The following is a 13,280-nucleotide window of genomic DNA, read 5'->3' as shown; positions in this document are numbered from 1 at the left end:
CTTTCCAGTTAGGCCCTGGCTTCCCCAGCTGTACTGTAAATGGTCAGAAGATCTGGGCAGATCCTGCCTTACAGCTGTTCCATTTGGGAGGTGTTGGGGCCACTGTAGAAGTAGGGTCACCACTTGCCACAAGTGTCCAATATGGGGTGCAGAAGTGTGTAAGTGAGGGAGATATTCTGTGTTTAACACTACATAGATGTGTGTGGCCCCTGGCAGATATCAGAAAGACCCTTACTGGCCCTTGTGCCCCACTTCTTTCTACCCTGAGTTCCATGGGAAAGGCTGAACACTGTATGGAAGGTGCCGAACTGTTTCCCCTATTCTGGGCCCCCGTGTGTAGGAGACATGGAGCTGACAGGGACCTGCTTAGTCTTATTAGCTACATACAGTTCAGCCTTATCTCTCATGGTGCTGCAGCAGGACTACAAATCCCACAATGCCCCACCAGCTTAGTGTATGAAGGATTTCTCCCTCTTGCCTGCTGGCCACGATCTCACAGGCCTTTCCCAATGACAGAATTCTGAACTGGAAGTCCCTTCGTGTACAGGCACATATCTGTATTCTTCCTATCAAGCACTTTTTGTACTGGGCACATTAGCAAACACTACTACACACTCGGCGATCCGGAGCGGCACCCTGGGGAAGGGAATCTGTCCCCTTGCGCTGATCCCTATGAGAATAAAGCCTTGTACAGATCTATTTTTGTGCTGAACCCCAATAGTTTTGTATGGGCCGTAGCTGCACTGTGTATGGATGGGGCACCACACACCCGTGTACAAATGGAAGATTCTATTTTAGATTGCAAATAAAATCACTGTTGTTCAGCCGCTGTCTCGTTAATCTGCATCTTTGCTGCTGTGTGTCTTGCTTCATTGGCTAGCATTAGCCTGGATTTATGTACTTGGCACCTAATATATACACAGGGCTGGGCAAACAGTAAATATACCGGGTGGTACAGGGAGCTCTGAATCCAACATCATGGGCACATCCCCTAACCTGTAGGAGCAAATTACTGTTCCATTACAGGTTACTCGGGTTCCCCCAGGTGAGCAGGAAAAGTAACAACTCTATTTACCTAATGGTAAATGACCCCCTTTTCCCAAGGTAATGCCTTTTCCCATTCAGTATGGTATAATCATGGGCGCCTGCTGGAGGGCAGATACAGGCTGGGCACCCTGCGGGGGCATCCCCCTTCCTATACACACACACCAAAGCCCCAACCCCGCTCAACATTAATGGCACAGAAGCACCAGGCCATTTTATTAACCCTTCCAAAGGCAAATATCCAGAATCCATATAAGTGGAAAAAACACTAAAGCAGCTTTAAAGGTGAACTAAGGGTCAGAAAAGAGGCATTAAAGGGCAGATTAATCAAAATATAAGTTTAGAGCTTAATACATTAAAACTCACCCACGTTCTATTCATTCCTATGGGGTTTTTGGAAGCATATTTATCAACGGGTGAAAATTAAGAGTTCATCATTTGATAAATACACTTTTATGTATTAAGCTCTAAACTCACATTTTGATAAATCTGCTCCTAATAGTCTGTCGGCTCCAATGGTGACTCCCTCCCCAAATCTACAATAATCAGCCCCCCGTGCAGGAAGCCCCGCCCCTAGCAGGGCTGCGTCTCTGTAGTTTTGCACAAGGAACGCCCCCTTCTTCACCAGAATAAAGGATGTTAAAGAGACAGTTCTGCGCTGCTATTGGCTTCTCTCTAGAACACGTTCCTCCCATGTACAAGGAAATAAATCAGGGAATCCACGTGACACTTTATTGCATCCAATGGGAGCACAGGGATGTTACAGGGCGGAACAATCACACAAATAAGTTAGAATGGCCCAGAAACTGGGAAAATACACAGATTTGTATGTTTCTCTTAAATATCAGTTTAAATAACATCACCGGAGCCAGTAACACACTGATGCATTATGGGTATGAAGTATGGCCGCTCCACCCCCCATAGGGGCTGGGGGCGGCCATACTGGAGAGTCAGCTGACAATATGAAATAAAACACTTTATATATATACACCTTCCATTTTATCTGTCATTGGCTGAACCGAGGGGTTAATCAAACAGCAGATCTTCATCTCTGTCCTCCGCAAGCAGATTGGCCGGTTCGGCGCCGCCCGATACTTTTTTCCATTTGGCTTGTTCCTTCTCTGCCTTTTCCCTTATGATTTTCTTCTTTTCCTGTATCTTTTTCAGCCTGGAGGGGGCGCCAGAAACACCCAGTTATTTTATAGCCATTGGCAATGGATTATTGGGCACAGGCGGCCTACACCCGTGCATGATTGGGCACATAAGTTCTCACCACTCAGACCACTAATATAACATTTTATGATTGCTATGGGTTACTGGACTAACTGCAATATAACTATATACATAAACAATTAGGGCAAAGACACGAGGGCGATTAGTGGGTGACTTTAAAAAACTCACCCGTGGCAACAAATCGTGGCAATTTAGGTTAATTTAAGACTAATTGCCCCATGTACCTTCACCCTTAATGGAAAACTATACTGCCAGAATGAATACTTAACAGATACTGCCCTTTTACATCCTTTCCCTTGAGCCGCCATTTAGTGATGGGCTGTGTGCCCCCTCAGAGATCAGGTGACAGGAAATAATGCAGCTCTAACTGTAACAGGAAGTAGTGTGGGAGCAAAAGGCAGAACTCTGCCCATTCATTGGCTGCTGGGGCCTAACATGTATGTGTGCCTTGGTTTATTTGTGTGCACTGTGAATCCTATGGTCCCAGGAGGCGGCCCTTAATTCTTAAAATGGCAATTTTCTATTTAGGAGTACCCAATAGCACATACTACTGGAAAAGTATATCTTTATGAAAATGGTTTATTTATATGAAGCAGGGGGTTTTACATATGAGCTTGTTTATATGATATATTTTATATATACATTGTTTGGGGGGTATAGTTTTCCTTTAATGGCTCATTGAGGTTACGCTCCAGCTGCCTTCACAATAATGGAATCACGCTGTAGGACCAATGACCAACTTGCTAATAGCACTACTTATAGTATGATGGGGTGCCACTATGCAGTACTGCCCTCCCCCTATGGAGTGCCCAGTATCAGTGCCCCTTCTGATGCCCCCACATCACCTGCTGAGCCTCTCACGTGAATGCTTTACGTTGAGTCACGATGCAGCCATATTACATTACCACCCAAAGCCAAGAGACTTCTAACCAATCATGTGAGCACAATGTGTACCTGTAGAACTCCTCCCTCTCGCGCTCATCGAGTTCAGTGACAATGTAGGACAAGGTGCGCTCTATCTTGGGTATTATGACTGAAACAGAGAAGATGTTAGTCACGTGACCCACCCCGAGACTGCACCCAAACATACAAACCCCTCCTGATGAACAGCCCTTGGGATTCTCTACAGCCACCAGCTTACAAGGGAGGTAAAGCTCATGTACTAGTATAGCAGCTCTTCCTATCACTTGTGCAGTTTACATTATTCGTTTTTTTTCAAGTTTGTGATATTAGCAGCTTTTCACTGCTGGGATCCTGAATTTGTCACAAGTGCGCCATCTGCTGGACAGAATAGAGCATGACAGAATAGCAAAACAGCAATTCACTGGCACAAGAGTAGTCTCCTGACACATCTCTGCTCACTTCCGCAGTTTGCTCCTTTCCCCAGCCCCAGGGAACAGGAGAGGGCGCTCCTGTTGCACATTCTTGATGTTAACAGGGGAAGTCAAAACGCCGTTGTCATTGCATATGATGTTATTCAATGGAAGAGGAGACAGGCAGGACTCTGTGCTTAGCCCTCACTCACTGCTCTCCTTTTGCCTCATTAACCTCACTTTCTTTCTTACGTAACGAATGTGGGGGTATAACTGAGCCAGTAGGGAATAAGGCTGTTCATTTATACACAGAAATAACTTCCTCTACCCCCAAGTTGGTGCTGCATGCTGCCCCACGCTGAAACCATACATTGGTGCTTTCTACATTGCTTACCATGTTCTATGGCATTGACACGTCGGTTAGTGATTTTAATGGCTTCGTCTAACGTCACAAATGAAGTCTGTAACAGAACATAGGAGAACCCATCAGTGTCAGTGACGTGCGGCAGCAGCCTCTGCGCCACTATGTTCCACACATCCAGTATCAGACATTCTGTCGGGACTCAGGAGTATTCCTATGGCTTCTGTGTCCCTACCTGCAGTGATGCCAGTTCCACCAGCAGCTCCACAGCCTTGGCATAATTCCTCTTCAGCTTGGCCAGCTGTTCCCCACCTCTGGCGAGACCCGTCAGCTCATAGCCTGGGAGAGAGGGCAAGGAGGGGATTAGTGTTAGGCATGCACTGGTTATATAGAGAGATAGCTAAGAGCTCCATTGGCTGATACTCACTGTCGCCTCCCTCCTGGTAATGCTCAAACACTGGTAAGGTCACACCTGCAGGAAACACAACAACACATGTGATTAGAAACCTTTAGCGCCCACCAGCCCCTCACTGCTGTCCCAAAGGAGTCATGTCAAGCCCAGGGAGCAATAAAGTCCTTCCACACAGGCCTCTGCACTGTAAGGCCAGCAGATGACACATGGGATTTGGGACAATCATGGGATTTGCACTAATAATGGAGGATAGAGGGATAGAAGGGAGGGATACATATGAATGCAGCTGCTGTACGATCCTGGGTATTGCAGAGGATCTCAAGGCTGTGGAAGCTAACAAACTGACAGCTGAAGGGACCCCACTGAAGCTGCATGTTTCCTATGGATGTGTTCCCTTCCCTTGCACTGCATGGTCAACAGATGGCAGTGTCTTTCAGCTTCCTAATTCTTAAATATGAATAAGTATTCATGTCAGGCCTTTACATAGCATGGCCAACAGATGGCAGTGTCGCTCAGCTTCCAAATTCCTATCTATGGATAAGTATCCAATGCCAGGCCTTTACACAGCATGGCCAACAGATGGCGGTGTCTCTCAGCTTCTAATTCCTATATATGGCTAAGTATTCATGTCAGGTCTTTACACTGAATGACCAACAGATGGCGGTGTCTCTTAGTTTAATTCCTATCTATGTCAGTGATCCCAAGCAGTGGCTCAGGGGCAACATGTTGCTCCCCAATCCCTTGGATGTTGCTCTCAGTGCCCCCAAACCAGGGAGTTATTTTTGAATTCCTGACTTGGGGGCAAGTTTTGGTTAAATAAAAACAGGATTTACTGCCCAAACAAAGCCCCTGTAAGCTGATAGATTTATCTATTATCTTATTAACACCCTGTTTGAATTAATGTATTCTACTGTACAGCGCTGCGTACATAAGTGGCACTTTATAAATAAAGATATACATACATACATAGTGTGCATAGAGGCTACCTAATAGCCCATCTTAGCCCTTATTTGGCACCTCCATGAACTGTTAGGATGCTTGTGTTGCTCTCCAAGTCTTTTTACATTTGATTGTGGCTCACGAGTAAGACAGGTTGGGGAACCCTGGTGTAAGTATTCATGGTAGGCCTTTACACTGAATGACCAACAGATGGCAGTGTGTCTAATTCCTATCTATGGATAAGTATTCATGCCAAGCCTTTACACTGCATGGCCAACAGATGGCAGTGTCACTCAGGTTCCTAATTCCTATCTATGGATAAGTATTCATGCCAGGCCTTTACACTGCATGGCCAACAGATGGCAGCGTCTCTCAGCTTCCTAATTCCTTTCCAAGTATTCAATGGCAGGCCTTTACACTGAATGACCAACAGATGGCAGTGTCTCTCAGCTTCCTAATTCCTATCTATGTCAAAGTATTCAATGGCCAGGCCTTTACACTGAATGACCAACAGATGGCAGCGTCTCTCAGCTTCGTAATTCCTATCTATGTCTAAGTATTCAATGGCAGGCCTTTACACTGAATGACCAACAGATGGCAGCGTCTCTCAGCTTCCTAATTCCTATCTATGTCTAAGTATTCAATGGCAGGCCTTTACACTGAATGACCAACAGATGGCAGCGTCTCTCAGCTTCCTAATTCCTATCTATGTCTAAGTATTCAATGGCAGGCCTTTACACTGAATGACCAACAGATGGCAGCGTCTCTCAGCTTCGTAATTCCTATCTATGTCTAAGTATTCAATGGCAGGCCTTTACACTGACTGACCAACAGATGGCAGCGTCTCTCAGCTTCGTAATTCCTATCTATTTCTAAGTATTCAATGGCAGGCCTTTACACTGTATGACCAACAGATGGCAGCGTCTCTCAGCTTCGTAATTCCTATCTATGTCTAAGTATTCAATGGCAGGCCTTTACACTGAATGACCAACAGAGGCAGTGTCTCTCAGCTTCGTAATTCCTATCTAGGTCTAAGTATTCAATGGCAGGCCTTTACACTGAATGACCAACAGATGGCAGCGTCTCTCAGCTTGGTAATTCCTATCTACAGCAAAGTATTCATGTCAGGCCTTTACACAGAATGGCCAACAGATGGCAGTGTCTCTCAGCCCCACCCTGAAAGCTCATTTACAGAAACATTATAGCACCTTGAATGGTTGACTGTTAAAAAATGGAGTCTTACCTGCTACATTGTCTCTCTTTGCCCGCACTTTCACCTGAGCTTTATTCACATTCTGTATAACAGTCGTGCTGGGGGGAGAGGAACGAACATGGCTTTTCAAAACTGGATTTTGCAGTATATCTGCCTACAGAGTCATGCCAGGCCTTTACACTATATGAGCAACAGATGGCAGTGTCTCTCAGCTTCCTTATGCTAATCTATGGATAATGATTCATGCGGGTTCCCTGCACTGTATATGGCCAACAGGTGGCAGTGTCTTCCAGGTTCCCAATCTAAGCATAAGAATTACTAGAAGTTCTTTGCACTGCACGGCCGACAGGTGGCAGTGTCTCACAGCTTCCTAATTCCTACTTATAGCTAAGGATTCATGCCAGGCTTTTGCACTGCAAGGCCAACAGATGGCAGCGTGCTGCAGTTTGCTACCTCAGGACATGCTATGGCTTTCAGGGCATCTGATGGTTAATTCCAAAGCTCATATTGCGGCTGCTGTGGCAGAGCTTTGGTTCTCAACAAGCAATACTGAGAATACAGAGAGTTGCCATACTGAATGTAACCCATGATATTCCCTATGGATCTGTAACATAGAAATTACTATACAGGTGAACTTCCCCTTTAGGAAACATAACCCCCATTCTGTTTTCTATACTAATAATTGGGTTTTGTGCCACTGAGGCACCGGCAGCAGGGCATGGTCAGCATGGCAGCTCCACCTCCACTTTTCTTACCTGAAGTCTCCAGCAGTGAACTTGGCTTCAGCCAGTGAGAAAGCAGCTTCCCTCATTACCTCTCCCATGAGCATCTTGGTCTGCAGAGGACATATTGGGCTGTTAGATTGGGCCAGAAAGGTAAATGCCACTCTGCAATTGGTCTTCGTTTTTTATTATTTGCAGCTTTTTATTTATTTCAATAATTGTTCAGCAGCTCACTAGTTTGGAGTTATAACAGTTATCTGGTTGCTAGGGTTCAAATTACCTTAGCAACCAGGGAGTGGTTTGAATAAGAGACTGGTATATGACTAGGAGAGGGAATGAATAGGGAAAAAAAAGTTATAAAAAATAACAATAAAACTGTAGCCTCACAGAGCAATCATTTTTGGCTGATCGGGGTCAGTGACCACCATTTAAAAGCTACAAAGAGTTTGAAGAAAAAGGCAAATAATTAAAAACCTATAAGAAATAAACAATGAAGTTCAATTGAAAAGTTGATTAGAAATGGTCATTCTATAACATGCTAAAAGTTAAAAACTAAAAGGTTTCAGGTGAACAACCTCTTTAAGCACAACTTAGAAGGCAAATAGAATGGTAAAGCCCTGGCAGCCCCAGTAGTGGTTGTGGGGCAGTTGGGACACATGGCCCTTGGGTAGGTAGTGGGTAATTTTCCAAGGGCACCAGGTAGGAATATCCTTTGTGAATATGGCCTGGCCGTATACAGACCATGATGAAAGAGACATTGCTCTATTTTATAGGACAGACAGACAGGCAGACAGACTGACCTCAATGATTTTCTTTAGGATTTGCCGGAAGCGCATGGTTAAGGCATCGGATTTCTTCTTCAGAAGGTTCCGTCCTGTCTGTGCTCCTTTCAGCCGAGCCTTCATGATGGTCTGGGCCCTGGAAAAGAAGTGTAAATGGAGAAAGAAATCAGTAGAAAACAGGGACCCAGGGACTCATCCCACCAGGGGTAGGTAAGTCACATGAGTTACAAGGGCCCCAGTTACACACATTACTTGTTTAGCACCAGTAACGGATGCTGCCTTAGGTCCTAGGAAGGAGGAGAAGCTTTAGTGGCTCCCCGTGTTAGGAACAATGATACACTATGTACATTGACCCACTCTCGCTGTGCTGCCTGTGCTCTCAGACACAGTAAATCAGATGGGGAGTATATAGAGAGACAGGGATAGAATATAAGAGACAACTGAAGTAATACAGAGAGATGCCATAAGCCCTATTCAGGGGCATGTAATAGCAGAGGCACAGGTAATCCAGCCCTGTGACGAACAGCAGCCAATCAGATGCTTGCTTTCATTGTTCCAACTGCTAGCAATGTAATAATGACCATGTCCCATCCATTTTCTAATTATTGGCTGCAAATCTAATGCTGCTTTACCAGCTCCCAGGCTGGTGCCCCCAATAGTGCTTTACGTCTGGCTGCCCCTCTGGGTTATGGGGGCTCCTATGCTCCTGGGGTTTCTATTAGCATTTCCTTGTTTGTAAACGTGTTTTTAGTGCAAAGCTGGGGTGTCAGGCCCACACTGGAGACAAAAGCCACTGTGCTCTGTGTGACAAGAAACTGCCCCCTACAGCCAGTCACAATATAGCCCCATGGCACGGGCACCCACCTTACTATCCCATGGGAAGCTGCCCCCTATCAGCCAGTCACAATATAGCCCCATGGCACAGGCACCCACCTTACTATCCCATGGGAAGCTGCCCCCTACAGCCAGTCACAATATAGCCCCATGGCACGGGCACCCACCTTACTATCCCATGGGAAGCTGCCCCCTATCAGCCAGTCACAATATAGCCCCATGGCACAGGCACCCACCTTACTATCCCATGGGAAGCTGCCCCCTACAGCCAGTCACAATATAGCCCCATGGCACGGGCACCCACCTTACTATTCCATGGGAAGCTGCCCCCTATAAGCCAGTCACAATATAGCCCCATGGCACGGGCACCCACCTTACTATCCCATGGGAAGCTGCCCCCTACAGCCAGTCACAATATAGCCCCATGGCACGGGCACCCACCTTACTATCCCATGGGAAGCTGCCCCCTATCAGCCAGTCACAATATAGCCCCATGGCACAGGCACCCACCTTACTATCCCATGGGAAGCTGCCCCCTACAGCCAGTCACAATATAGCCCCATGGCACGGGCACCCACCTTACTATTCCATGGGAAGCTGCCCCCTATAAGCCAGTCACAATATAGCCCCATGGCACGGGCACCCACCTTACTATCCCATGGGAAGCTGCCCCCTATCAGCCAGTCACAATATAGCCCCATGGCACGGGCACCCACCTTACTATTCCATGGGAAGCTGCCCCCTATAAGCCAGTCACAATATAGCCCCATGGCACGGGCACCCACCTTACTATCCCATGGGAAGCTGCCCCCTATCAGCCAGTCACAATATAGCCCCATGGCACGGGCACCCACCTTACTATCCCATGGGAAGCTGCCCCCTATCAGCCAGTCACAATATAGCCCCATGGCACGGGCACCCACCTTACTATTCCATGGGAAGCTGCCCCCTACAGCCAGTCACAATATAGCCCCATGGCACAGGCACCCACCTTACTATCCCATGGGAAGCTGCCCCCTATCAGCCAGTCACAATATAGCCCCATGGCACGGGCACCCACCTTACTATTCCATGGGAAGCTGCCCCCTATAAGCCAGTCACAATATAGCCCCATGGCACGGGCACCCACCTTACTATCCCATGGGAAGCTGCCCCCTATCAGCCAGTCACAATATAGCCCCATGGCACGGGCACCCACCTTACTATCCCATGGGAAGCTGCCCCCTATCAGCCAGTAACAATATATGCCTGTGCCATTATTATTAGTAGCATTTATTTATAAAGCACCAACATAATCTACAATCTTGTAGATTGTAAGCTCTTTTGGGCAGGGCCCTCTTCACCTCTTGTATCGGTTATTGATTGCTTTATATGTTACTCTGTATGTCCAATGTATGTAACCCACTTATTGTACAGCGCTGCGGAATATGTTGGCACTTTATAAATAAATGCTAATAATAATAATAATAATAATGACACGGGCACCCACCTTACTATCCCATGGGAAGCTGCCATACACATCCCTAGGCCTTTGTATGGCGTTGCTGGGAGAGTTTAATAGCACTGGGGGCTTTGCACACACACAGGATAAGGAACCTCTGCCAAAATGTTTCTAAATGAACATCCTACATTGTGCCTGGGGGCTGCCATGTTTCTTGGCTCAGCTGAGGCATTCTGCATAGAGAGCAATAGCATTGCCACCATTGTTATACTCAGCGGGGGGTTATTATTGCAGCCTATGGAAAAGCACAGCAGCCAGGTGAACCAAACACTTTCCCTTGTCCCAATGTGACTGCTACCGGTTCCCTCCATCCCTTCCTTGCTGGAACCAAACCCGGGGCCAGTATATTCCTGCTTGGCTGCCAGGCAGTGTTGCCTAAACAGAGCGCTTGTTTACACTGAGCACCCGGACAAAAACTCAAAACTGGCCACATTCCTGGCAAGGAACATAATGATGTGTGGGGGCTGGGGGGGCAGTTCCCCCCCAAAGTGCAGGAGTCTCTGTCTCTTGAATAACAACAAATAGCATTTATATAGTGATAAAAGCTCCCTGTATTGTCAAACATAAGGATATTTTAAGGTCACGGAACTCCGAGGTGACGTCTAATATCCTCATATCTTACAAGAGGGGGTACATTATTAATTACAATACACAACTTTCAGCGAGTCGTGTGACAGAAATGACACCACTGAGCGCTGTTTGTATAGATGTAGTTCATAGGATATTCATGGCTCTTATTTATTCTACAGGTATAGGACCCGTTATCCAGAATGCTCAGGACCAATTGTATTCCGGAAAAGGGGTCTTTCCGTAATTTGAATCTCTATAACTTAAGTCTACAAAAAATCACTAAAACATTAATTAAACCCAATAGGATTGTTTTGCATCCAATAAGGATTAATTATATCTTAGTTGGGATCAACTACAAAGTACTGTTTTATTATTACAGAGAAAAAGAAAATCAGTTTTAAAATTTGAAATTATTTGATTAAAATGGAGTCTATGGGAGACGGGTTTTCTGTATTTCAGAGCTTTCTGGCTGGATAACAGGTTTCCGGATAAGGGATTCCCTACTTGTATATAATTTTAGTTATGTGACTATATAGCAGCGACGCTGAATTAGTATATATTAAAAGAGTGGCTTGTTTCAATAGTCAGAACCAGCAGTGCAAAGGACTGACTGAGAGAAATAATGGAAATGTGCAATAACTGTATATAGGGAAGAGGAAAAAAAAATATATATATATACACAGACATATTTACAGTATCCCCTTTCATCAGCAGAAAGGTCAGTGTGTGTAGTCACAACCTTCTCCCTGCCATTAGGGAACTACAAGTTTCAGGAAGTCACAGAGCAGGGAGGGGAACGTACAGGCTAAACACAGGCAAGTGAACTGTGTAACTGTGTGTAACTGTGTGAGTGTGTAACTGTGTGAGTGAGTGTGTAACTGTGTGAGTGAGTGTGTAACTGTGTGGGTGAGTGTGTAACTGTGTGGGTGAGTGTGTAACTGTGTGGGTGAGTGTGTAACTGTGTGGGTGAGTGTGTAACTGTGTGAGTGAGTGTGTAACTGTGTGAGTGAGTGTGTAACTGTGTGAGTGAGTGTGTAACTGTGTGGGTGAGTGTGTAACTGTGTGGGTGAGTGTGTAACTGTGTGAGTGAGTGTGTAACTGTGTGAGTGAGTGTGTAACTGTGTGAGTGAGTGTGTAACTGTGTGAGTGAGTGTGTAACTGTGTGAGTGAGTGTGTAACTGTGTGGGTGAGTGTGTAACTGTGTGGGTGAGTGTGTAACTGTGTGGGTGAGTGTGTAACTGTGTGGGTGAGTGTGTAACTGTGTGGGTGAGTGTGTAACTGTGTGGGTGAGTGTGTAACTGTGTGGGTGAGTGTGTAACTGTGTGGGTGAGTGTGTAACTGTGTGGGTGAGTGTGTAACTGTGTGGGTGAGTGTGTAACTGTGTGGGTGAGTGTGTAACTGTGCGTATATAGTGAGGCTGCCGCACTCCCCAGCCGACACAAGTGCATGGGTTTGGCTAGTACTATGCAGCCGGCTAGCAGCTCCCATATCCCCCAGCCTAACATGGGCTCACTAGCAGCAATGGCTGGGCGCTCAGGGGCAAGGGGTGCTGGTCCCCCCAAATGGAAAAGGGTGTATATCATTAATTAGGATGTCTCAGGCCTCTGCTGAACTGCATCTCCCACTATCCCACTGATGGCCTTTAGCTGCCATTGCATGTATGTATATCTTTATTTATAAAGTGCTACTTATGTACGCAGCGCTGTACAGTAGAATACATTAATACAAACGGGGTTATTAAAATAATAATAGATAAATACAAAGTATAACAATAAATACAGATAAATACAAGATACAGTTGCAATAAGTTAAGAGTCAAAGACACAGAGGATGGAGGTCCCTGCCCTGCAGAGCTTACAATCTATATATCCATTAAGGTAGTGGGAGTTGCTGAAGGGCCCCAGGTAACAGCTGAACCCTTACACAGAATGCTTTGCCTTTGCTGCTAGTATCTGTTCCTATCCCACCCTAAACCCAAGCCAGTGGGTGAATATCACACACACACATTTATCTATCTATTTTATATATATCTTTATACACTACAGGGATCCCCCCATCAACACATACCCCTATGAGCCATTTGCCTGCCTGTAACCCCACTGACAAATACCCCAAAAGATTATAACCAACAAGGGACATCTGTGGCTCTAGTTATTGCAGAACTACAGATCCCAGAATTCCACGCCAGCAGATGCCCAAGCCCCCGATCACGGGTATATCTGACCGTATCACCATACTTACATCCTGGAAGGGAACACCTCGATCCTGTCCTTGCCCGACATCTTGACCTGCGATCTGCTTCTCCCCTCACTGACACTCGGATTCCTGCGGCAGAACCAAGAAAGCGAGAGATTGT

At 46.1% G+C, this 13,280-nt stretch overlaps 1 protein-coding gene across 1 annotated transcript; it reads right to left on the bottom strand.

The window, feature by feature from the left end:
* Window positions 1-1,762: 1,762 nt before the first annotated feature.
* On the bottom strand, window positions 1,763-13,224 carry atp6v1d (ATPase, H+ transporting, lysosomal 34kDa, V1 subunit D). Its single transcript, NM_001017075.2, is given in 9 exon segments — window positions 1,763-2,212; window positions 3,232-3,310; window positions 3,985-4,051; window positions 4,187-4,290; window positions 4,379-4,423; window positions 6,546-6,613; window positions 7,271-7,350; window positions 8,038-8,155; window positions 13,166-13,224. Coding segments are annotated over 9 exon segments (744 nt in total). The 5' UTR covers window positions 13,207-13,224; the 3' UTR covers window positions 1,763-2,070.
* Window positions 13,225-13,280: the final 56 nt, after the last annotated feature.

This window comes from Xenopus tropicalis, chromosome 8, assembly GCF_000004195.4.
Source record: "Xenopus tropicalis strain Nigerian chromosome 8, UCB_Xtro_10.0, whole genome shotgun sequence".
In the NCBI taxonomy this organism is placed as follows: Eukaryota; Metazoa; Chordata; class Amphibia; order Anura; family Pipidae; genus Xenopus; species Xenopus tropicalis.
Note: the sequence above shows the minus strand (reverse complement) of the source record. Positions and strands in the feature narration are given on the sequence as shown.